The 26,093-nt window shown below is 37.8% G+C and overlaps 1 protein-coding gene across 3 annotated transcripts in view; it reads left to right on the top strand.

The window, feature by feature from the left end:
* Window positions 1-26,093, top strand: part of PHF8 (PHD finger protein 8) — a 104,196-nt gene that overhangs the window by 60,606 nt on the left and 17,497 nt on the right. For 2 of the 3 annotated variants that reach the window (XM_068962024.1, XM_068962022.1), the window contains 6 exons: window positions 594-697; window positions 5,322-5,500; window positions 5,787-5,872; window positions 6,360-6,493; window positions 7,095-7,408; window positions 24,788-24,883. In XM_068962024.1, coding sequence (XP_068818125.1) covers window positions 594-697; window positions 5,322-5,500; window positions 5,787-5,872; window positions 6,360-6,493; window positions 7,095-7,408; window positions 24,788-24,883 — 913 coding nt within the window. Of the gene's footprint in view, window positions 1-593; window positions 698-5,321; window positions 5,501-5,786; window positions 5,873-6,359; window positions 6,494-7,092; window positions 7,409-24,787; window positions 24,884-26,093 lie in introns of all 3 variants that reach the window. The other variant, XM_068962023.1, reaches the window with a different exon arrangement.

The following is a 26,093-nucleotide window of genomic DNA, read 5'->3' as shown; positions in this document are numbered from 1 at the left end:
TGTGATAGCTGCTGCAGACAATAACCCTCAAGAGGCCAACAGGCTAGTGAGAAAGATAGGCATAAAAAGAAATGAGTGCAATGAGATGTGGATGCCACAATTAAGGGTGAGTGTGGGACCCTGAGACACAGGGGAGGGGATGATTGTATCTGGGTAGGGATGATGGTCAGGAGCTCTTCTCAGAAAACATGACACTTGAGCTGATCTTGAAATACTAGGATAAAAATGATATTTGAATACATGGTATATGAGTGGCAGGTTGGAGTCTTGAACAGATTTTTTAGAAAAGTCCTCCTCCAGGGCCCCACCTTGCTTAAAGATTGTGGTACCCTCCATGGGCATGTGAAAATGCTCCACCCTCCTTTTAAGGAACATGTTTTGCAAGATTGATAGGTTTCCCCTGAGCCAGCCATACATTCTCAACCTTCTGCTCTTGTGATCATTTGGGTTGGGGATGGGGGGACAGCATAGTTGAAGACCTTGGTTCAGGTGGTTTTGATAGTGAACTCTACCAGTAAAACCAGAGGGAACTGGTTATTCTGATTCACATGGGAGTTCCAGACAGGTGACAACTGAGCCTCCTCCTCCTACAGTTCAACATCACTGGCACCTGCATGAATGACTCAGATGATGACTCGCCAGACTTGGACCTTGATGGGAATGAGGGCCCGCTGGCCCTATTGATGTCTAATGGCAGGTGAGGTGGGAAGAAGAAGCAGAGATGCTGGGATTTTTGGTAGCAATATGCAAGGCATGGAATTGGGACCTGGGGCTGGGACATGGGTGAGGGAGGGACTGTACTTGGGGAAATACCCAGATATTATCAGAAAGCATTGCTTAGTACAGAGAACCATGGTAGTGCTGGGAGTGGGTAAGGGGAGAGGTCTGGAACTAATTGGCAATTCTGAGAAAAATCTTATATAAGTTCTAGTAATTTCAGTAAGTCAGTGGATCAGAACTGTTGGCAAGAATAGGAAGTAGTATAGTATACTGGATAAGAGCATTAGTTTTTTATATACCTTTTGTGATTCAGTTTTTAGGAACTTATTTTGTAGAAATATTTGTCAGGTGTGTAAAGAGAAATATTCAGTGTTCACTATATCATTGTAATAGTAAATAGTTGGAAGTGTTCATTAATAAGGGTTGGGTAAATTATGGTACATCTATGGAATAGAATACTGTGTAACTTAAAAAGAATGAGTTTAGTATCTATTGATGTGAAAAGATTTCCAAGATACATTTTAAATGAAAAAATCAGGTTGCAAGATAATATATGGGAATAGTTCATTTTAATTTTTTAAAAAGGCATGTATGCATATGTGTGTGTGTAAAAAAGTAATGTACAGTCTTTTACATTTATTTATTTGGCTGTATTGGATCTTAGTTGCAGCATGTGGGATCTCCGTTGCATCATGTAGCATCTTTGGTTGGGGAACAGCGACTCAGTAGTTATGATGTGCAGGCTCTGTGGTTGTGTCCTATGGGCTCCAGAGCATGCGGGTATCAGTAGTTGCAGCATGTGTGCTGTCAAGTTGAGACACACAGGCTCCAGAGCACATGGGCTCAGTAGTTGTGGCATGTGGCATGTGGCTTTGTGGCATGTAGAATCTTAGTTCCTGACCAGGGATTGAATTCCCTGCATTGCAAGGTGGATTCTTAACCACTGGGCAACCAGGGAAGTCCCTTGCCTTTATTTTGAATTTAACTTGTTAAAAGAGGTTTAAAATGTATGCAGTTTAAAATTCGATAAGTGTGAAAGAATACGTATGAAAAAATTTTGCTCCCACCCTTCTCTGTTCTCCAGTTTTCCTCTGCACACATGGAAGACCAATGTCAGTGCTTTCCTTCCAGAGATGTTTATACACATTCACGCAAATAAATATATCAGTATTTGTTATATATTTTATGCTTGTCACACCAAACTTGTAACAGTAGTTATCTCTGGAAAGTAGGATAGGGGAGGCAAGAGAGGAAATTTTCACTTCAAAAGCATTTGAATTTTGTACAGTAAATATATATTAGTTTTCTTAAAATAATTTTTAGCAGACTGTTTTCTAAAAGAATAAAAGCACATTTTGACAAAAAACTTGAGCTTGGGAATCAGACAATCCCGAATTTGAATCCCAGCTCTGACACATATTCCCTATGGCAAGCTAATTAACATATCTGCATCTCTCTGTCTTCATTTTATCTGTTCTATAGATAAAACTTATCTTAGGGTTGTTGGAGGACTAAATGAAGTAATGTATATAAAGTGCTTATTGCAGGTCCTGGCACATAGTAAATGTTTAATAAATGGTTGCTTTTATAAATATAATAATGAAGTTAAAAATGAAAGATGACAGTGGTGGTGATGATGATGATAGTTGTGGGTATGGCCAGAAGCTAACTAGGTTGTCAGAAATCCTCAAACATGTAGGGAGGCAGAGGAAGATGGTAAAAGTTATTTTCTGGACACTCAGAACACCAGACAGGAGTAGTCAAGAGCTAAGTATAGAGTATGAACAGTGTAGGAACACGAGGGACAAGGATACTTTAATAGCCTTTTTGTAGGAAAAGATTGTTTTCAGATCTCAAGGGTGAGTATAGTAAGTCTACCTGGCTGGGAAATACAGGAAAAGGGAGTGTGAAGGCAGGGCAGATTCTGAAAGCAGCAGAGTTGTCTTTGTGATTTGAGAACATAGTTTCTCAAGAATAAGATAGACTGAGCATTGCCTTTGTCTAGAACCTATGGTTGGTCTGCTGGGGAAGAGAAAGTTGAGAGTCCTGAGGTTCCAGCCTGTAATGGTTTTTAAGGACATGAGATGTTTTCCCTTTCCTCATCAGTATTCCTTGTGCTGCTTCTAGTACTTCCTTCCACCTGCTAGAGGCTGCTGCTAAGTGAACCTAGGGAGTCCAGGTACAGTAATATTTACAGATGATATGATACTTATTATGTCTGATCTTTTCTCCAGAATAGTGCCATGTTTTGTGGGAGCTGAGGTGCAAATGAAACAAGATTGGCTGTATGTTGATAATTGCTGAAACTTAGCTGGGTCCTTGGAGAAGGCAATGGCACCCCACTCCAGTACTCTTGCCTGGAAAATCCCAAGGACGGAGGAGCCTGGTGGGCTGAAGTCCATGGGGTCGCTAAGGGTCAGACACGACTGAGCGACTTCACTTTCACTTTTCACTTTCATACATTGGAGAAGGAAATGGCAACCCACTCCAGTGTTCTTGCCTGGAGAATCCCAGGGATGGTGGAGCCTGGTGGGCTGCCATCTATGGGGTCACATAGAGTTGGACACGACTGAAGTGACTTAGCAGTAGCAGCCGGGTCCTAGATACATGGGAGTTTATAATATTTTTTTATGTTTGACATTTTTCATAGTTAGAAGTTAATAAAGATCAAGGTTGAATAGCTACCATTTATTGAGCAGCTGCTCTGTGTCAGACTCTATGTTAGCAATTTACATACATTATTTAGCCCTTACAACAACCCTTAGGGGTAAGTGTTGTTATCCCTATTTTACTAATGTGGGAAAGTGAGACCCAGAGAACTATAAGATTAGCTACCATTGGGTCTCTTGTTATATGTCAGTCTCTACATTAGCTCATTAATCCTCCCAGCAACCCTTTGAGGTAGAAAACAGCTAATTCACTAAAAGCCAGTTCACCAAATGACTATTCGTTAAATGTATACTCACCAAAAACTTGTTTCTCTTGACTTATAAGGCTTATTTGAGCAGTTTGTACTGGTTAACATCGTTTACCATATTTGGTAGAATTATTAAGATTTAAGCTACTTTTGAATTCTTTCTACTTTATATATTTTAACACGTTTTTTGAGATATAATTTACATATCATATAATTAACCTTTTTTAAGTGTATAATTAAATGACTCTTAGTAAATTTAAAGAATATGCAACTGTCACCACAATCCAATTTTGGAACATTTCTATCACATCAAATAGATCACTCATATCCACTTACATTCAGTCCTGGTTTTCTTTCCCACACCCAGGCAACCAGTAATCTTTCTATCACTATGAATTTGCCTTTTTAGATACTTCATATAAATGGAAGTCATTTAGTTCCTATGTAAATATAGTCTCTTGTGTCTCGCTTCTTTCACTTAACATGTTTCTGAAGTTCATCCATAATGTAGACTGTATCATTAATTGATTCCTTTTTATTGCTGAATAATATTTCATTGTGTGGATCTACCGCATTTACTTTGTCCATTCTCTAGTTGATGGTCATTTGGATTGGTTATGCTTTTTGACTGTTATGAATAATGGTGCTTATGAGCATTTGTATGCTAGTTTTTGTGTGGACATGTTTTTGTTTCTCACTTAGGAATAAAATTTAGCTTTTTAAGTGCCAAAATTTATCCCAAAGCATCTACCATTTTACACCCCCACTAGCAATTATGAGTTTTTCCATATATTAGCTAATGCTTATTATTGCCCATCTTTTTTATTATAGCCATTCTGATGGATGTAAAGTGGTATCTTAGTGTGGTTTTAATTTGCATTTCCCTAATGATGTTGAGCATCTTTTGGTGTGATTATTGGACATTTATGTATCAACTTTAGAGAAATGTCTGTTCAGATCTTTTGCTTACTTTCTAATTCATTTTGTCTTTGTTGTGTTCTAAGAGTTATTTAAATATTCTGGATTCACATCCTTTTCTAGATAAATGATTTACAAATATTTTCTCCCAGTCTGTGGCTGGTCTTTTCTTTTTCTTAATGGTATCTTTTGAAGCACAAATGTTTTGAATTTTACCTAATCCCAGGCCACAAGATATTTTCCTATATTTTCTTCTAGAAGTTTTATAGTTTTAGTTTTTACACTTAGATATATGATCCATTTTTAGTTAATTTTTGTGTATGATATAAGGTAAGAGTTCACATTCATTTTTTTTGCATGTGATATCCACTTATTTCAGCATCATTTGTTAAAAAGACTATTCTTTCTCCACTGAATTGCCTAAGCACCTTTGTCAGAAATCAGTTGACTATAAATTTAAGGATTTAGGTCTAGATTCACAGTTTTGTCCCATTCATTTTTATCCTTATGCCAATATCATATTACCTTGATTACTGTAGCTTTATAGTAAATTTTGAAATTGAGTAGTATAAGTCCTCCAACTTTGTTCTTTTTTGAAATTGTTTTGGCCATAGCCTTTGTATGCCCATATACATTTTAGTATCAGTTTATTAATCTCCACAAAACTAGATGGATTAGATAGGATTGCATTGAATCTATAGAACAATTTGGAGAGAATTGCCTTTGTGTGAGACTGTTTTTATGTTCTCCTTCACTCTCTCTCCAGTACCAAGAGGGTGAAGAACTTATCCAAGTCTCGGCGAGCCAAGATCGTGAAGAAGGCAGACAAGGCTAGGGTGGTGTCAGAACAGGTGATGGAGGATGAATTGGACTTGGATTCAGATGATGAACTGCAGATTGATGAGAGACTGGGAAAGGAGAAGGCGACCCTGATAATAAGACCAAGTGTGTACTTGTTCTATTTCTTTCTTGCCCTGCCCATTTCAGTTTGGTTTTGGTCCCTTCAGTAGACTCAAGACCTTAGGCCTAAGCTTGTTGACTTTCTGATTTACGAGCTCTGTAGGCTTTCTTTGCTCTAGAGATTAATTTATGAACTAATTCCTTATCTCCTTAAATTACTTATCTGTGGTCATTACTTTCAGGAAAATTATAGTTTTATTCTCTTTCCCCTGGGTATTTGGCTCAGATACTAACCTTAGCTTCATGGTAAGTACATTCTATTGCTTTCTAGAATTTCCCCGAAAGTTGCCTCGTGCGAAGCCTTGCTCTGACCCCAATCGAGTTCGTGAACCAGGAGAAGTTGAGTTTGACATTGAGGTAGGAGCCTTCCCTGTTTCTTATCTTCTGCTTGTTCTGGTTACAGAACCAGAATATGATTTGTCATTTTAGTTGAGGTTGGGGGAGACATCCTATGCATTCCTAAAATATTTATAAAGTGAAAGATTGTATGCTAAGTGCTCCTGAATATATAAATGGAAGATTATACTTTAGTTGAAATATTTTAAAAATCTTTAATATAGAGTAGACTAAAAGGCAGTGTGATGTAGCAGAAACAGTATCTGATTTGGAATATCTGATTGTGACTTTACATACATTAACTTCACTGAGCCTTAGTTTCCTTATCTGTAAAATGGGAATTAGTACTTGCCTCACAAAGATGCTTCAGAGACTAAGATGAAAAACTTAAGATGAAAAAACAAATATTCTGCTTAGTACTTGGTAGATACTTGGTGCTCAGAAGATATTAGTGTCAACTGTATATTAGGGCCTGGACAGCTGAGGTGATATCGCTTTTCTCCAACAGGAGGACTATACAACAGATGAGGACCTTGTAGAAGGGGTCGAAGGCAAGCTTGGAAATGGGAGTGGAGCCGGTGGAATTCTTGATCTGCTCAAGGCCAGCAGGCAGGTGGGGGGACCTGACTATGCTGCCCTCACGTGAGTACTGGCTTTGTTCTCCCCTTTCTAGGTGATCAGACAACACACACCCCCACCTGCCACCTTTGGCTAGGTCAGCCAATCAGTAGATATTAATTGAGTCATTTAAAGGGACAAAGAATTATACAGGGCATTTGGGCTGAAAGAGTAAAGTAGACATGAAATCTGTCCTGAGATATTTAAGATATGACTTAGAAAGGAGGTACAGATTTCAAGGGCAGTGAGTTTGGGGTTCTTTGGAAGTCAGAAGAGGCATGGAAGGAGAGCTGGGCCTTTTCTGGATCTTGTTTTTTTTTCCTTAAAAAAAACAAAGAATGTGGCATGTGTGAATAGGAAGGGAGGTGCACCCTTGTTATTGCCACCTTGCCTGCTGTCTATGGAGAGATTTCAGTCAAGAAGGACCGGCCTTTTTATGGAAATAGTCTTTGATACTATTTTGATCTTTAATTTGGTTTCTTGTTTTTCACTTGGGATAATTCTCTCTTGCTTGTTCCTTTCTTGACCCAGGCAGCTCTTGTCCCTCCTCCCTGACTATTCTGATGACTGGTTTCCTCTGACAACTAGAGAAACTCCTTCAGCATTTCTTCTCTGTCCCTTACAGCGAGGCTCCTGCCTCTCCCAGCACTCAGGAGGCTATCCAAGGCATGCTGTGCATGGCCAACCTGCAGTCCTCATCATCTTCACCAGCTACCTCCAGCCTGCAGGCCTGGTGGACTGGGGGGCAGGACCGAAGCAGCACGAGCTCCAACAGTGGGCTAGGCACAGTGTCTAGCAGTCCTGCTTCCCAGCGCACCCCAGGGAAGCGGCCAATCAAGCGGCCAGCCTACTGGAAAACCGAAAGCGAGGAGGAAGAGGAGAATGCCAGTCTTGATGAACAGGACAGCTTGGGAGCATGCTTCAAGGATGCAGAGTATAGTAAGGGCAGCTGAGCACTGGAGTCAAGGCCAGGAGGGCTCCCCCCTAGCCCCAATCTCAATCCCAAATCCAGTCCAGGACAGTGTAGTGAGCAAAGGCCTGGCCATAAGCCTGATACTGTTTCTCTGTGCTATATTTTCTTAATCTGTAAAATGGGTGTGTGTCACAAGTTGATGTACAGACTTCCTGGCACTGTGTCTTGCTTATGGGAGGCCCTCAAAAAATGATAGCTATTATAGGGACTTCCCTGGTGGTTCAGTGGTTAAGGCTCCATGCTCCCAATGCAGGGGGCCCAAGCTCAATCTCTGGTCAGGGAGTTAGATCTCACCTGCCACAATGAAGATCCAGTACAGCCAAATTTAAATAAATAATTTTTTACATGGTAACTATTATCCATTTTTAGCATTGTCCAGTTGTCACTGCAGGTGACTCTTTTTTCCTCTTGCCTATTATACTTCCATTTGTTGTTGTTTAGTTGCTCAGTCGTGTCCGACTCTTTGCGACCCCATGGACTGTAGCCTGCCAGGCTTTTCTGTCTGTGGGATTTCCCAGGCAAGAATACTGGAGTGGGTTGCCATTTCCTCCTTCAGCAGACTTTCCTAATCCAGGGATCGAATCCATGTCTCCTGCATTGGCAGGTGGATTCTTTATCATTGAGCCACAAGGGAAGCCCCTTTACTTCCATTACCTGTATCATTTGTGTTATGTGTTGTTCAGTTCATCTCTTGCAAAGGTATATGATGACTTTTTGTGGGCTTTTCACATTTAATAGATGACTCCTTTTTTAAACTAAAATGTATTGAGTATGCAGTGTATAAAGCACTTTTTTTTTTATAGTGCAACTGAGTTGTAGGTTTTCGTTTTAACATTATTTTAAAAAGTAATCCTTGTTGACCAAAAGTAGGACAGAGAAAGCAAAAATTCCCTTTGACTAACGTTCTCCCCTCTCTGAGGAAGTTATTCAGAGGTAACCTTTATTATCAGTTTGAAGTATACCTTTTAATTTTTTGTGTTTATACCCATTTGTAGACATGAATAGAGGTATAGTTTTGTTTTGTGTGTAGGTGGTTCTACAACTTGCTTGGATTTCTTTCAACATCAGTATGTAGAGGTCTACTTCATCAATGCATTGAGACCTACCTGCTGCATAGTAGTCTGAAGCATAGGTGTACCATCATTTGTTTAACTGTCCCCTACTGGTTAACATTTAGGTTGTTTCTAATTTTTAGTGTTATGAAAATTCTTGTAAATAACCTTTTGTTTTCATGTGCTAGTTAGCATTTCTCTAAGGTAGCTAGACCTGCTGAGTTGAAGGATATATACAAAATAAATGTTAATGGTGCTGAATTCCCTCCACAAGGGTCAGTATATGAGCAGTGTATGAGAAATACCTGTTTCTCTACAGCCTTACCAACAGTGGATGTTATCAGCCTTTTTAATTTTTGCCAATCTGATGGCAAAAACTGGTGTCACAGTTTGTTTTATATATTTACTGACTTCTCCTTATTCCTTTCCTGTGAATTAATTACTCAGTTATTCACTCATTTTTAGAATGTTAGTTTTTTTATTGATTTATAAGAATTCTTCATATATTCTCAATTTGTTGGAGTGTTTTTTATATATTTTGCAAATGTTGAAAAATATTTTAGTCTGTTGCTTATATTTTAATTTTACTTATGGTATCTTTGTGTGTAGTAGATTTCAGTTTTTACAGAGTCATCTTTATCAACATTTTGTATTTTATGTTTTGGTAAGAAAATTTCTTTTATTTTCACCTAAAAAGTATATAGAAGTTAAAATTTTAGTTTTTTTTTCTGGAATTAAGTTTTATGAATTGTGGGAGGTAAGAATCTAACTTATTATTTTCCACACAGATAGTCATTTGCCCCAATACCATTTATTGACTGGTTCATCAATTATCCCCTGATTTGAAGCTCTTCTTCTGTCTTAAACTAAATTTCCTTATATGTGTAGATTTCTTTCTTTCTTTCTTTTTTAGGGGATGGGTTGTTGAGTGCCTTGTGGGATCTTAGTTCCCTGATCAGGGATTGAACCCATACCCTCATCAGTAAAAGCACAGAGTCCTAACCACTGGACTTCAAGGAATTCCCTGAATTTGTTTTTCTGCTCTATTCCCAGTTCTATTCCTAAATAGCTATATTACTTTGGGCAAGCTAAATAACTTCTCTGTGGTAATAGTACTTACCTCTTAGATTGTTGTGAGGAATAAATGAATTATACATAAAGCAATTAGAATATTGCCCAGCACATAATAAGTGCTGTGTGTTAGATGTTATTAATAATACTCTGTTCCATAAAACCAATTTGTCCATTCCTGTGGCACTACCTTATAGGTTAGTTACTACAGGCCTTGTGTCTGGTAGGGCAAATCCCCTCTGCAGAACTTGCTTTGGACCTGAGGAGAACAAGGATGTTCAGCAAGCCTATTATCTCTGGGTTGAACTGTGATTAGTCTTAATTTGTTGCCAAGTTTCCCTGGCTACTCATCCTACCTTTAGCAATCACATTGACCAATAGGATTAGGGTTAGGGGAACTAACCTTAATAAGTTAGGCTTAGGGGAACTAACCTTAATAAGATTACCTTGAAGTAATTCTTGCCCAGTTTGAACCAATTTGCATTTGCACCCAGTATTGTACTGGGTAATCAGTGGATTCTTTGTAGCCTTAAACTCTGCCTGGGCTTCTTTTAGAAATAGGTTCTTGAGGGTATTTGCTCAAGATAGATAGCAACTTCATTAAATTAAAATCTGATCTAGAGCTTAATCATCAGCAGTCTTTGTTGTTAGTTTTAGACACAGGGAGAAGTGTCTTCACAACTTCTTCATGTGCACTTTCCACCATCCTCCTCGCCCACTGGCACTTAATTTTGTAGAAAACAAAGCCACCATTTGCCCGTCCTGATAGGAGGCACTATTGCAGGATTTTTAGCTTTTATATGTAGATCTTCATATATAGGTTTTCTCTGAAATGTGAGAAAACTTACCACTGATTGGTTAAAAACAACATGCCAGGGAAAATTGCTTTTGAACCAGTGCAACTTGTAGATGACATTGGTGTCATTCTGCCATTTACCTTTGAATAGTCACAAAACAGGCCATCTTGTCCTTTTGTCTTCAGACACGATCTGTCTCTATTCAGGCTTTCTTGTGTATCTCTTCTTCAGTTTTTTACTATGTATTTTATTTTATAGTTTGGTTCCCATTGAAAATGGCACTTTTTAAAAAATTTTATTTTATTATTATTTTTTTTTTACTTTACAATATTGTATTGGTTTTGCCATACATCAACATGAATTTGCCACGGGTGTACACGCATTCCCAATCCTGAACCCCCCCTCCCACCTCCCTCCCCATACCATCCCTCTGGGTCATCCCAGTGCACCAGCCCCAAGCATCCTGTATCCTGCATCGAACCTAGACTGGCGATTCATTTCTTATATGATATTATACATGTTTTAATGCCATTTTCCCAAATCATCCCACCCTTTCCCTCTCCCACAGAGTCCAAAAGCCTGTTCTATACATCTGTGTCTCTTTTGCTGTCTCGCATACAGGGTTATCGTTACCATCTTTCTAAATTCCATATATATCCGTTAGTATACTGTATTGGTGTTTTTCTTTCTGGCTTACTTCACTCTGTATTCAAATGTATTCTTTTTAATGGCTGAGTAATGCTCCATTGTGTATATGTACCACGGCTTATCCATTCATCTTCTGATGGACATCTAGGTTGCTTCCATGTCCTGGCTATTATAAACAGTGCTGCGATGAACATTGGGGTACACATGTCTCTTTCAATTCTGGTTTCCTTGGTGTGTATGCCCAGCAGTGGGATTGCTGGGTCATAAGGCAGTTCTATTTCCAGCTTTTTTTTAAGGAATCTCCACACTGTTCTCCATAGTGGCTGTACTAGTTTGCATTTCTACCAACAGTGGAAGAGGGTTCCCTTTTCTCCACACCCTTTCCAGCATTTATTGCTTGTAGACTTTTGGATCACAGCCATTCTGACTGGAGTGAAATGGTACCTCATTGTGGTTTTGATTTGCATTTCTCTGATAATGAGTGATGTTGAGCATCTTTTCATGTGTTTGTTAGCCATCTGTATGTCTTCTTTGAAGAAATGTCTATTTAGTTCTTTGGCCCCTTTTTTGATTGGGTCATTTGTTTTTCTGGAATTGAGCTGCAGGAGTTGCTTGTATATTTTTGAGATTAGTTGTCAGTTGCTTCATTTGCTATTATTTTCTCCCATTCTGAAGGCTGTCTTTTCACCTTGCTTATAGTTTCCTTTGTTGTGCAGAAGCTTTTCATTTTAATTAGGTCCCATTTGTTTATTTTTGCTTTTATTTCCAATATCTGGGAGGTGGCTCATAGCGGATCCTGCTGTGATTTATGTCGGAGAGTGTTTTGCCTATATTTTCCTCTAGGAGTTTTATAGTTTCTGGTCTTACGTTTAGATCTTAGTGGCACTTTTTATCTATCATATTTTCCAATTGGCGATTGCTAGTATGCAGGAAAATAGTTGATTTTTCTATATTGTTCCTGTGTTACCTTACTATGCTTTTGTTAGTTCTGTTAATTTTTCAGGTAATTGTCTTGGGCTCTTGAAGTAGGTGATCTATGTCCCCTATCTTAGTTTGCTAGGGCTGCCATAACAAAATACCACAGACTGGATGGCTGGAAGTGAAGTGAAGTGAAAGTTGCTCAGTCATGTCCAACTCTTTGCAATCCCATGGACTGTAGCCTGCCAGGCTCCTCTCTCCATGGAATTCTCCAGGCAAGACTACTGGACTGGGTAGCTGTCCCCTTCTCCAGGGAATCTTTCCAACCCAGGGATCAACCCCAGGTCTCCCACATTGCAGGTGGATTCTTTACCATCTGAGCCAACAAGGAAGCCCAAGAATACTGGAGTAGGTAACCTATCCCTTCTCCTTGAGATCTTCCCGACCCAAGAATTGAACCAGCGTCTCCTGCATTGCAGGTGTATTCTTTACCAGCTGAGCTACCAGGGAAGCCCACAGAACAATGGAAATTATTCTCTTCACAGTTCTAGAGGCTAGAAGTCCAAAATCAAATTATTAGCAGAGTTGCTTTCTCCTGAGGACTCACCTTGGCTTGCAGATGATCTTCCTCTTGCTACATTTTCACGTGGTCATCCCCTGTGCATACGGGCTCCTGTTGTCCCTCTGTATATCCCAATCTCTTCTTAAAAAGGGAGCAGTATGATTGGGTTAGGGCCGACCCTAGTGGCCTCATTTTAAGCTAATTACCTCTTTCAAAGCCTTATCTCCCAATACAGTCATACTCTGAAGTACTAAGAGTTAGGAATTCAACATATGAATTTTGGAGAGAAGACACAGTTATCCCATAACACCCCCTTTCTTTCTGGTATTCATACCTCTAGATTTTCCTAGTTTTATTACAGGTGGTGAGGGCATCCTTATGTTGTTTCTGACTTTACAGTAATGTTGCCAGTGTCCAATCAATATATAGGGCTCTGTAGGACTCTGGTAGACTACTCTCATGAAGTTCAGGGGAATCTCTAGTTAGAGAAGTTTTTGTTTGTTTTAAAATCTGGAGTGGAATTAGGTTTTATCAGATTTCGGGGGGACACCTTTTGATATAAACACATAGTTTTTCTCTTAATTTGTTAATGGTGATTTACATTAATAGAATTGCTGATTTAGAATTGATATTTCTGTCTTAAAATTAACTGTATTTGGGGCTTCTCAGGTGGTGCTAGTAGTAAAGAACCCACCTGCCAATGCAAGAGACAAAGAGACTCAGCTTCAGTCCCTGGGTCAGGAAGATTCCCTGGAGGAGGGCACAGCAACCCACTCTAGTATTCTTGCTTGCAGAATCCCATGGACAGTGGAGCCTGTTGGGCTACAGCCCATAGGATAGCAAAGAGTCAGACATGACTGAAGCAACTTTGCACTCAATTTCTGGTTTTATTTTATTCCTTTTTCTTAATGTACTTTGTACAACATCTTGAGTTGAAAGCTCTGTTCATTTATTTTCAGTCTGTCTGCCCTTTTGATAAAATATTTTTTAATTTTATTTTTTAAATTAACCTTTAAATAAAATTGGCTTTGTTGATATACACATGCTTAGATTCTTGTAACCACCACAATCACCACTACTACCACAATGAGTAAAACACAACCCCCTTAGTAGTCATGCCCTCCCTCTACCCCTAGCTCCTGGCAACCACTGTTCTTCATCACTGTGATTTTGCCTTTGCCAGAATGTCGTATAAAGGAATTACACAGTATGTAATATTTGAGACTGACCTCTTTTACTTAGCCTAATGCCTTTAAGATTTACCCATGTTGTCGCATATTGATAGCTTGTTCTTTTTTTATTGAAGAATTGTGTGGATCTACCACAGTTTCATTTTGTTTATTTTGAGTGAGCCATGTGGCATGCAGGATCTTAGTTCCTTGACCAGGGATCAAACCCCTACCCCCTGCAGTAGAAGCACAGAGTCCTAACCACTGGACTGCCAGGGAAATTCCTCTACCACAGTTTCTTTATCAATTTACCCACTGAAGGACACTGAATTGTTTACAGCTTTGGGTGATTATGAATTGGGCTGCTGTAAACATTTGTGTGCAGGCTTTTGGGTGAACATGAATTTCCCTAGGGTAAAGACCTAGTAATGGGATTCCTGAACAGTGTGGGCAGTAGATGCTTTAACTTTATTGGAAACTGCCAAACTGTTTTCCAGTGATTGTGCCATTTTACATTCCCACCAGCAATATGTGAGAGTTCCAATTGTTCTGCATACTCATCAGCACTTGGTATTGTTAGTACACTTATTTCAGTCATCCTAATAAGTGTGTGGTGATATCTCATTTTGTGGCTCATCTAATGGCTAATTATGTTGAACATCTTTTCATGCATTTATTTGCTACTCATATACTCTTTTTTGAAATGTCTTTAAACAGACACTTGGAACAACTACTGCCTTTTAAAAAATTAGGTTCTTTAACTGTTGAGCTTTGAAAGTTCTTTTTATAGTCTGGATTCAAGTCTCTTGTCAGGTATGTGATTTGCAAATATTTTCTCCCACTCTGTGGCTTATATTTCATTCTCTTATGACTTTTTTAAACACATTCACATTCTAGAAAGTCTAATTTATCAGTTTTATCTTTCATGGCTTATGCTTTTATTTAACAACTCTTTCTGTAAACTCAGGGTGCAGTTTTCTCCTTTTTTAACCTAACAACTGTATGGTTTTAGGTTTTGCATTTCTATCTGTGTTCCATTTTGACTAAATTTTCACATAACGTATGATGTTTAGGTCGGGTGAACCTTTTTTTGGCATATGGATGTCCACTTGTTCCAACACCATTTCTTGAAAAGACGATTTTTAATTTTTATGTTTCTGTTGACTTGGATTTGTACGTTTGTCAAAAGTGGAATGACCATATTTGTGTGGTTCTGTCTCTGATTTGTTCTTTTCCATTGATCTACATTATCAATCCCTTTGTCAAAACCTCACTGTCTTGATTGCTGAAGCTTTATAGTAATTCTTTTTTTTTTAAGATTTATTTATTTTTGGCTGCACTAGGTCTTTGTTGCTGTATACAGGCTTTTTCTAGTTGTGGAGATTTGGGTCTACTCTTTGTTGTGGTGTGCTGGCTTCTCATTGAGGTGGCTTCTCTTGTTGCAGAGCACTGGCTCTAGGTGCGCAGACTTCAATAGGTGGCACCTGGACTTAGTTGCTCCGCAGCCTGTGGGATCGTCCCTAACCAGGGGTCAAACCTGTGTCCCCTGCATTGGTGGGCAGATTCTTAACCACTAGACCACCAGGGAAGCCCTATAGTAATTCTTAAAATCAAGTAATATGACGTCTTCAATTTTGTCTTTCCATAAAATTTAAGAGTCAGTTTGTCTGAGTCTACAACAATTTCTGCTAGGATTTTGGTTGGAATTATGTTAACTATATAGATCAATTCAGAGACAATTGTGATCTTTATTCTTTATCAAGGTGAAATATATAGCTAAACATATATATATAATTAAACATGAAATATATAATTATAAACATTTTAAAGTTTACAATTCAGTGATATTTAGTGCATTCACAGTGTGGTGCAACCACAGCCTCTCTCTGTTTCCAATATATTTTCGTGGCCCCAGAAAAATATCCTGGATCCATTAAATAATTGTGTCTCATGTCCCCACTCATCTCATCCCCTGGTAACCAATAATCTGCTTTCTGTCCATATGGATTTGCCTGTTATGGATATATGATATAGTAGTAATCATACAGTATGTGATCTTTTGTGTCTGGCTTCTTTCACTTACCATAATGTTTTTAAGGTTTATCCAAGTTATAGGATGTATCAGTGTTTTGTTCCTTCTTATGATTGAGTAGTATTTCATTGTATGGATATACTACATTTGTTTATCCATTCATCTGCAGATAGGCATTTGAGTTATTTCCACCTTTTGGCTGTTATGAATAACGCTGCTATAGATGTTTGTGTGCATGTTTCTATGTGGACACATGTTTTCATTTCTCTTGGACATATACCCAGGAGTAGAATTACTCAGTCCTATGGTAATTCTGTGTTTAACTCTTTAGGGGACCACTGAAACATTTTACACAAGGACTGCAAGAGAATTGTCACCTTAGATATATTGAATCTTCTAATTTGTGTGCATGATATGTTCCTCCATATTTACTCTTTGAAAAATTTCATCAGTGTTTCATAGTTTTCAGCATACAGATCCTGTGTATGCTTTTTTATTATTAGATTTATCCCTGAGTTCTGTATTTTTTTTGCAAATACTGTATATGGTACCTTTTTAAACCCTTGGTTTCTAATTGTTTATTGCTAGTGTAATACATGTGTGTGTGTGTGTATGTATATAAAACACAAAGTCAGACACGACTTAGCAACTGAACAACAACAAGTGTATATAAATATGATTGATTTATATTGACTTTATATCCTGCAACCTTGGTAAACTCACTTATTAATTCTAAGAATTTTTTTTTTGAATTGTTGTTCAGTCACTAAGTCGTGTCTGACTCTTTGTGACCTCATGGACTACTGCGTGCCAGGCTTCCTCATCCTTCACTGTCTCCCAGAGTTTGCTCAGACTCATATCCATTGAATCAGTGATGCCATCCAACCATCTCATTCTCTGTCGCCCCCTTCTTCTCCTGCCCTCAGTCTTTCCCAGCATGAGGGTGTTTTCCAATGAGTTGGTTCTTCACATCAGGTGTCTAAAGTATTGCAGCTTCAGCTTCAGCATCAGCCCTTTCAATGAATATTCAGGGTTGATTTCCTTTAGGATTGACTGGTTTGATCTCCTTGCAGTCCAAGGGACTCTCAAGAGTCTTCTCCAGCACAATTTGAAAGCATCAGTTCTTTGGTGCTCAGCCTTCTTTATGGTCCAACTCTCACATCCATACATGACTACTGGAAAAATCATAGCTTTGATTATGCAAACCTTTGTTGGCAAAGTGACGTCTCTCCTTTTTAATATGCTGTCTAGATTTGTCATAGCTTCTTTTTTGGTATATTCTTTGTATTTTTTATCTAGATGATTGTGATCATGTCATGTGCAAGTAGGGACAGTTTTATTCCTTTCTTTCCAATCTTTGTTTTCCTTCTTGCCTTTTTGTTCTGGCTACGATTTTCAAGCACAATGTCGTAAGTGAACTAACACCCTTGCCTTGTTTCCAATCTAAGGGAGAAATCATCTTTTCACTAATATAATGTTATCTGTATAGATTATCAAGGTAAGGAAGTTCACTTCCATTCCTTTTTTGCTGAGTTTTTCTTTTTTTTAATGAATGAGTGTTGAATTTTCCCAATGTTTTTATTCCACCAATGGATATAATCATGTTGTTTTATTCCTTTAATCTGTTAATATCATAGGTTACATTGATTGATTTTCAAATATCACAGAATTGAAATCACAGGATAAACCTTAATTGCTAATGATGTATTATTCTTTTTATATATTATTAGATTTGATTTACTAGTATTTCACTGAGGATTTTTGTGTCTTTGTTCATGAGGGATATTGGTCTATAATTTTTTTTTCTTACATTTTAGTTTTGGTATCAGGGCAAGCAGTGCTGGCCTCAAAGAATGAGTTCCTCCTCTATTTTCTAGAAGAGATAATGTAGAATTAGTGGGTTTTTAAAAATGTTTAGTAGGATTTTTGAGTGAAACCACCCAGGCCTAGGGATTTCTTTTTAGGTTTTAACTATGGATTTATTTTCTTTGGTAGATATAGAATTATTCAGATTTTCTATTTTGTCTTGGGTAAGTTTTGATAGTTTGTGGTATTCAAGGAATTGGTCCACTTTAGCTAAGTTGTAGAATTTATGAGCATAGATTTATTCATAGTTTTCCTCTGTTATCCTTTTAGTGTCTGTGAAGTCTTTAGTGATATTTTTAATTTGATTTTTGTTTTTCATTTTTATACTTAATGTTAGTAATTTGTATCTTTTATTGTCATTCTTGTTGGCATCTTATCAATTTGATCTTTTCAAAGAACAGTTTTGGTTTCACTTAAAATTTATTAAGATTTGTTTTTTTCACATAGGATTTAGTCTATCTTGATAATTTAGTGTTGTGAACTTGAGAAGAATGTGTATTCTGCTACTGTTGGGTTGAATATTCTATCAGTTTCAATTTAATCATGTTGATTAGTGATAATCTATATCTTTGCTAATTTTTCATCTACTTATTTTCTTGATTACTGAGAGAGATGTGTTGAAGTCTCCAAGCATAATTGAGAATTTATCTGTTTCCCTTTTTAGTTCCATCAGTTTTTGCTTTGTACAGTTGGAAGCTCTGATGTTAGGTGCATCCACATTTAAAGATTGCTATGTTTTCTTGTCATTATGTTTACCATCTTATCATTGTTTTCTATCCCTTTTCATCCCTGCTAATTTTCCTTGGTCTGATGTTACTTTATTCATTATTTATTTATAACTGGATATTTGTGCCTTTGACCACCTTCATCCAATTCCCTTGCTCCTCACCTGCTGCCTCTGGTAACCACAAATCTGATCTCTTTTTCTATGAGTTTGGGCTTTCTTTTTCAGGTTCCACATATAAGTGAGATCATATATTATTTGCCTTTCTCTATCTGACTTATTTCACTTAGCATAATGCCCTTCAGTTCACATGTGGTAGGATTTCCTTCTTTTTTTGGCTGAGTAGTATTCATTCATTTGTATGTGTATGTGTGTGTATCACATTTTCTTTATCCATTTGTCTATTAATGGACATTTAGGTTGTTTGATTTTCTTATGTCGAACCACTCTTGCATTCCTGGGATAAATCCGCCTTGGTCATAGCATATAATCATTTTAATAGGCTGCTGAATTTGGTTTGCTAGTATTTTATTGAGGGTTTTTACATCAGTATTCATAAAGCATATTAATGTGTAGTTTCCCTTTCCTGTAGTATCTTTTTCTGGCTTTGGTATCAGGATCTCATAGAATGAGTCAACATGTGTTCTCTCCTGTTTTTTGAAAGAGTTTGACAAGGATTGATGTTAATTCTTCATTAAATGTCATGTCCATGAGAGATGGACTATAAAGAAAGCTGAGCACTGAAGAATTGATGCTTTTGAACTGTGGTGTTAGAGAAGACTCTTGAGAGTCCCTTGGACTGTAAGGAGATCCAACCTGTCAATTCTAAAGGAAATCAGTCCTGAATATTCATTGGAAGGACTGATGCTGAAGCTGACACTCCGATACTCTGGCCACCCAATGCCAAGAACCGACTCATTGGAAAAGACCCTGATGCTGGGAAAGATTGAAGGCGGCAGGAGAAGGGAACGACAGAGGATGAGATGGTTGGATGGCATCACTGACGCAATGAACATGAGTTTGAATAGGCTCTGGGAGTTGATGATGGATAGGGAAGCCTGGAGTGCTGTAGTCCATAGGATTGCAAAGAGTCAGACAGGACTGAGTGACTGAACTGAACTGAACTGAACTGAGAAACCACCAGTGAAACCATCAAATAACCTTAACTTTTCTTTGTTGGAAGCTTTTTGATTTTTTATTCAATCTCTGTACTTAATATACATGAGTTCAGATTTTCCACTTCTTCAGTCAGTTTAGGTGATTTGTGTGCTTCTAGGAATTTGTCATTTTGTATAGTTTATCTAATTTGTTAGCATACAGTTGTTCATAGTATTCTCTTATAATCCTTTTTATTTCTGTAAAGTTTGCAGTAATGTCCCCACTTTCATTTCTCATTTCAAGTATCTTTGTCTTCTCTTCTTCTTTGTTAGTCTAGCTAAATATTTGCATATTTTGTTGATTATCTTTCAAGCAACCAAATTTTTATTTTGTTGATTCTGTTTTTTTATTTCACTCATCTCTGCTCAGATCTTTATTATTTCCTTCCTTCTATTAGCTTCAGATTTAGTTTGTTCTTCTTCTAGTTTCTTAAGGTGTAAAATTAGGTTACTGATTTGATATCTTTCTTGCTTTTTAATATTGTAAGCATTTACACACATAAATGTCTCTCTGAGCATTGCTTTTGCTGTATCCCGTAAGTTTTGGTATGTTGTGTTTTGGTTTTCCTTCCTCTCAGTGTTTAAAAATCAACTTTTGATTTTTTTCCTCTGATCTATTGATTTTTTTCAGAGTATATTATTTAATTTTCACCAGTTTATAAATTTTCCAGTTCTGTTACTGATTCCTAGTTTTATTCCATTGTTTTTGGAGAACATACTTTATATGATTTTATTCTTTTAAATTATTGAGACTTGTAGGCTAAATTATGGTCTATCCTGGAGAATATTCCATGTATACTTGAGTAAAATGTATATTTTGCTGTTTTGGGGTAAAGTTTTCTGTATTTGTTGGTTAGGTCTAGTTGACTTATAGTGTTGTTCAAGTATTCCATTTCTTTATTGATCTTCTATCTGGATGTCTTATTCACTATTGAAAGTAAGGTATTGAAGTTGCCAACTATTACTATAGAACTGTTTCTCCCTTCAAGTATGTCAATATTTGGTTTATATATTCTCCTGTAACAATTTTGTACTTAAATTCTATTTTGCCAGATATTAGTATAGCTACCCTAGCTCTCTCTTTGGTTACTGTTTGCATGGGATACCTTTTTCCATTCTTTTCACTTTCAACCTAGTTGTTTCTTTGGACCTAATGTGAATCTCTCATAGGTAGTATACAGTTGAATCCTGTTTTTGATCCATTCTATCTTTCTTTGCCTTTTGGAGGGTGAATTTTCAAATAATTTTATTTATTTATTGGCTGCAATGTGTCTTTGTTGCTTAGTGCATGCTTTTTCCAGTTGTGGTGAGTGAGGGGCTACTCTTCATTGTGGTGTGTGGGCTTCTCATTGTGGTGGCTTATTTTGTTGCAGATCATGGGTTCTAGTCATGCAGGCTTCAGTAGTTGAAGCATGCGGGCTCAATAGCTGTGACTTGCAGGCTCAGTAGTTGCAGTGCACGGTCTGTGGTGCATGGTCTTAGCCTCTCTGCAGCATGTGGAATCTTTCCAGACCAGGGAGCAAACCTGTGTCCCCTGCATTGGCAGGCGGATTCCTACCCAGTATGCCACTAGAGAAGTCCTGAGGAGTGAGTTTAAACCATTTATAATTAAAGTGATTTCTGGTATGGAAGGACTTACCTATGCAATTTTGTTATTTGTTTCAATATGTCTTTATTTTTTTTTTTTGGTTGTTCCTCATTTCCTAAGTTACTGCTTTCTTTTATATTTAATTGATATTTGGGGGGTAGTATACCAAGAAGGCAATGGCAACCCACTCCAGTACTCTTGCCTGGCAAATCCCATGGACATAGGAGCCTGGTGGGCTGTAGTCCATGGAGTCGCTAGGAGTCGGACACAACTGAGCAACTTCACTTTCACTTTTCACTTTCATGCATTGGAGAAGGAAATGGCAACCCACTCGTGTTCTTGCCTGGAGAATCCCAGGGATGGGGGAGCCTGGTGGGCTGCCGTCTCTGGGGTTGCACAGAGTCGGACATGACTGAAGCGACTTAGCAGCAGCAGCAGTTTGAATTAATGCACTCTAGCTTCTATAGCATACAAAGACTCTGCTTCTATATAGCTCTCCCACCCATGTATGTTATTTTTGTCACAAATCACATCTTTAAACATTGTGATCCTTTTGACATAGATTTATGGTACTGTTTTATACACTGGAATTTCAAATAATGTATTAAAAAAGAGTTGGAAATCACAAATACAACAATACTGACTTTTATATTTACCTCTGTAGCTGCTTTTATTGATGTTTTTCTATACTCTCAAAGATCCTTTTATTTCACTCTGAAGGACTTTGTTTAGCATTTCTTAAATGGCAGATTTATTAATGGACTACCCCAGCCTTGTTTACTTGAGATGTCTTAATTTGCCTTCATTTTGGAAGAATTGTTTTTCCAGATATACTTTTGGTTGACAGTTTTTTTCTTTCAGCACTTAAAATATATCATCTCACTGTCTTCTGGCCTTCATTGTTTCTGATGAGAAATTGGTTGTTTTATTGTGCTGTCTTGCTGCTTTCAAGGTCCTCTCCTTTGTCTTTCTTTTGACAAAGTAGTTCTATATTTTCTTCTTCCTTGTCTTTGTCTATTGACAGTTTAAATATAATGCATCTCCGTGTGAATATCTGAGATTATCCTATTTGGAATTTGTTGAGCTTCTTAGATGTATATTTTCATGTATTTCATAAAACTTGGAAAGGTTTTGGTCATTGTATCTTCATATAGTTGTTTTGCCTTTTTCATGCTTTCCTCTCCTTCTGACACTCCCATATGAATATGTTGGTTAAGCTTGATAGTGTCCCAACAGTCCCTTTACCTCTGTTCATTTTTCTTTTTTCTTTCTTTCTGCTCATCAGATTAAATAATTTTTTCTTCATGTTTGCGGAGTCTTTGCCTACTCAAAATCTGCTTTTGAATCCCTCTAGTGAATTGTTTATTCAAGCCATTGTACTTTTCAACTCCAAAACTTCTGTTTGGTTTCTTTTTATATTTTCTATTTCCTGATTGATAGTCTCTTTTTAAATTGAGACATGATTATTTTTTTATCATATTTAAGACAATTGATTTAGTCTTTGTATAGTAAGTTTAATGTCCAGGCTTCCTCATGGATAAGTTTTATCAATTTTTTTTTCTATAAATGGGATATACTTTTCTGTTTCTCTGCATGACTTATAAATTTTTTTGTTGAAACCTGGACGTTTTGAATAATATAATGTGATAACTGGAAATCATACTTTCCTTTCTCCCTAGAGATTAACTGTTGTTGCTTATTATGAGCTACAATTATCTATTTACTTAATGACTTTACAAATGATTTTTTGCAAATACTGTGTTCTTGTTGTGTGTGATCACTGAAGTATCCATTTCATTGCCTCAGCAGTCAGCTGAGGTTTCCTGAAAGAGTTTTTATAAGTGCCTTAATTTAGCAGGTTTTTTCTTTGTTAAGCATTCTTTTTGTTGTTGTAAGTTTTTGATTGGATTACAGAATCCCCCAAAAGTTTATTATATAAGTTTTTGACACCCTAATGGTTGCTTCAATGGAGGAACAACAGATCCTTGGCGCTCCCAATTCTGTCATTTTTGGAGGGGGCATCACTCCTCCCACTCTCATATTTTTAATATGCATATTTTAACTTGTATTTTTAAAATGTCTGAAATTAATTATTATCTACATCTTATTTCATCTTGAATAAGACATGAATCTTAGAGTAGATTTCCTTTTGTATATTACTTTATACCTATTATCTCTCAGTCCTCAGAATTTTGCAAGGCAGGTAGCATCTATTATTTCAATTTTATGGTTGAAGGTAGTGAGACTTACAGAAGTTTTCCTTGGCTACAGAGCTAGTGTGTCAGTCCAAATTTCAAAGTAATTGTCTAATCCTGGAAACTCGAGGTCTTTCTACCATAGGTGGAAAAAACCTTTCAAACTCAATGAAATGAATTGACAAACCCAATATTGACAGCCATTAGGCTAGTAGGGATGGAACCTTTGTCACACAGCTCTATTACCAGTAGTATTTTCTTTCTAGGGACAATTAATAAAATTTTTTAAAAATTTAATGAGTCAGGAGGCAGAGGTTTTACTTCTTTGCTCAAGGAAGAAGGCCTGAAAAACAGACTCATTTTCCTACAGAGAGGCCCATCTGGAAAGAACTGTGAGAGTGGATTCTTCTCTCTGATGAAGTAGAATTCTAGAGAAGTTTGAAGCTTATCCTTAGTAGGAATGGGAAAATTAGGAGGAAATTTTCACTAAGAAGAAATTTTCACTCTCATTTTGCTTTTCTTTTAAGTTTAGTAGCAGTAGAGTAACCTCATCAGTAGGACCTTTCTAGACTTTCTCTCTATTAAATCATATAGATGTTGTATCTATATGATAAAACTGGGTGTTCGTATGTATTTGTACAGGATAAAATATATGTGTGTGTTTTGTCATTCACATCATTCAATTCCAGTAATCTTGTTCCCAGTTCAGCCTAAGTGGTCTTTTTGTTCCCTTTGCATGAATGTGTGAACCACTTCTTTTTCCATTAATTTAACAAACATTTACTGAGCAGCTACTCTGCATTGTGTTTGGCTCCCTTAGTTTAAAATCAGATAACACATATCCTTGCCCTCACAGTAAATTAGAAGTGGCAGATTTACTAATTATCTCTTACATACTATGTAACAACTCCAATAGAGGTATACACAGGATACTATGGAGAGTTGAGGCATCTGAAAGAGATTAAGAGAAGAGGGAAAGCTTATTTAGGAAGTGAATCTAAAGCTGAATTTTAGAGGGTCATTAACTCATGAAGTTGGAGAAGGCAATGGCACCCCACTCCAGTACTCTTGCCTGGAAAATCCCATGGATGGAGGAGCCTGGTAGGCTGCAGTCCATGGGGTCACTGAGAGTCAGACACAGCTGAGTGACTTCACTTTCACTTTCATGCATTGGAGAAGGAAATGGCAACCCACTCCAGTATTCTTGCCTGGAGAATCCCAGGGATGGGGGAGCCTGGTGGGCTGCCGTTTCTGGGGTTGCACAGAATCGGACACGAGTGAAGTGACTTAGTAGCAGCAGCAGCAACTCATGAAGTCACTCATTAAATGGTTGTTGGGCGAGTGAAATTAGAGTTAGGTGATGCTGGGAGAAGAACATTTGCAGTAAGGGTGCACAAAGTAGAAAGATATGAAAAGTATGTGACATATTCAGGAATTCCTACAGTTGAGTATGGATTAAGTAAAGGGTCCACTTGTAGGGGAGTGGGAGGAACCCAGGTAGGTATCATTCTGTTGTCACTATTCTGGATGAGATCTCAGTTTGCCCTGCTTTTCCCTCTCACGCAGTTTACCCTTCCCTGGAGTCTGATGATGATGACCCTGCTTTGAAATCTCGACACAAGAAAAAGAAGAATTCAGATGATGCTCCGTGGAGTCCTAAAGGTGATCCAGTATTCTGTCCTTAAACTCTGTGGGGGTGGTTGGGAGGGAGATAGACTGGCTAGGTGGGACATTAATATAGGAAGACACTCATTTGATGAGTATCTGCTATATGCCAGGTACCGTGTTAGGTACTGGAACAAAAATGATCAATAAGACACAGAGTTCATGCACTCACATCAGCAAAGCCAGAGGTAATGGAGCATGTTGCTTTTGATATATGGCTTGAGATGAAAGGAGGAAGATCTTGAACAGACTTCAGCAAGCAGTCAAAGGCTTCTGAGAACATTCAGCTACCATCATCCAAGCCCTTTCATAATAATATTGTTGTCAAAGGAGGGAAATTCTGCTGACTGTTGAGTTCTGCAAGGCCCAAGACTCCTAGATTGTCACCTGTACTGGCTGAGAGTCCACCTCTGAGGAAGGAAGGAAAAATGATTGTTGAGTTGAATATGGAATTTAGAGGGTAATAAAACAATTGTATTAATGTCACTGGTTGGGTGGTTTTTACAGTGGATGGTATGTCAGTTAGCCAAACCACTCAAAACTTAGTGTCTTACAACAATAGTTGATTGTTTCTCATGATTCTGTACATTGGTTGAACTATTATTCTAGTTCTGGACCAGATTGCCTGGAGCTAGATGGTCTAATAAGATCTCCGTCAGGTGTCTGGGACCTAATTTGGGGGTGGCTGGGGCCTTTCTCCAGAGGGTCTTTCATCCACCAGAAGGAGGTCAGCCTAAGCTTTTTCACATGGTAGGAGAAGGGTATCCAGGAAGAAGAGAGGATAAGCCCAATGTGCAAGCACTTTGCAAGCCTCTGCTGTGTTGTTTTCTATTGTCCTATTAGTCAAAGCAAGTTACCTGGCCAAGCTTTGATTCCAAAAGTAGAGAGGTAGATTCTGTTTCTTGGGAGTGGGAGCTGCAGTGTCTTCCTTTGCATACAAGGACATGTGAACAAGTTGAGAGCCATTATTCCAACAGTCTGCCAAAGAGGGTACTAGCATTGCAGTATCCCTGTGGTTTTCTAGAAAATAAAGGGTCTTCTGTCTCCACCCAGCCTTATTTGACCTTTCTGGTAGTTGCTTAGGATTGGGGGAGTGGGCAGGCAGGACAGTCCTGGGAAGTGTTCTCTTAGTGAGTCAGTCAGCAAATGTTTCTTTTTTTCTTCCTTCAGGCCTCTTTTATGATTTTATTTTCTCCTATACTTTCTG

The sequence above is a fragment of the Capricornis sumatraensis genome, chromosome X (genome assembly GCF_032405125.1).
Source record: "Capricornis sumatraensis isolate serow.1 chromosome X, serow.2, whole genome shotgun sequence".
Taxonomy (NCBI): domain Eukaryota; kingdom Metazoa; phylum Chordata; class Mammalia; order Artiodactyla; family Bovidae; genus Capricornis; species Capricornis sumatraensis.
Note: the sequence above shows the minus strand (reverse complement) of the source record. Positions and strands in the feature narration are given on the sequence as shown.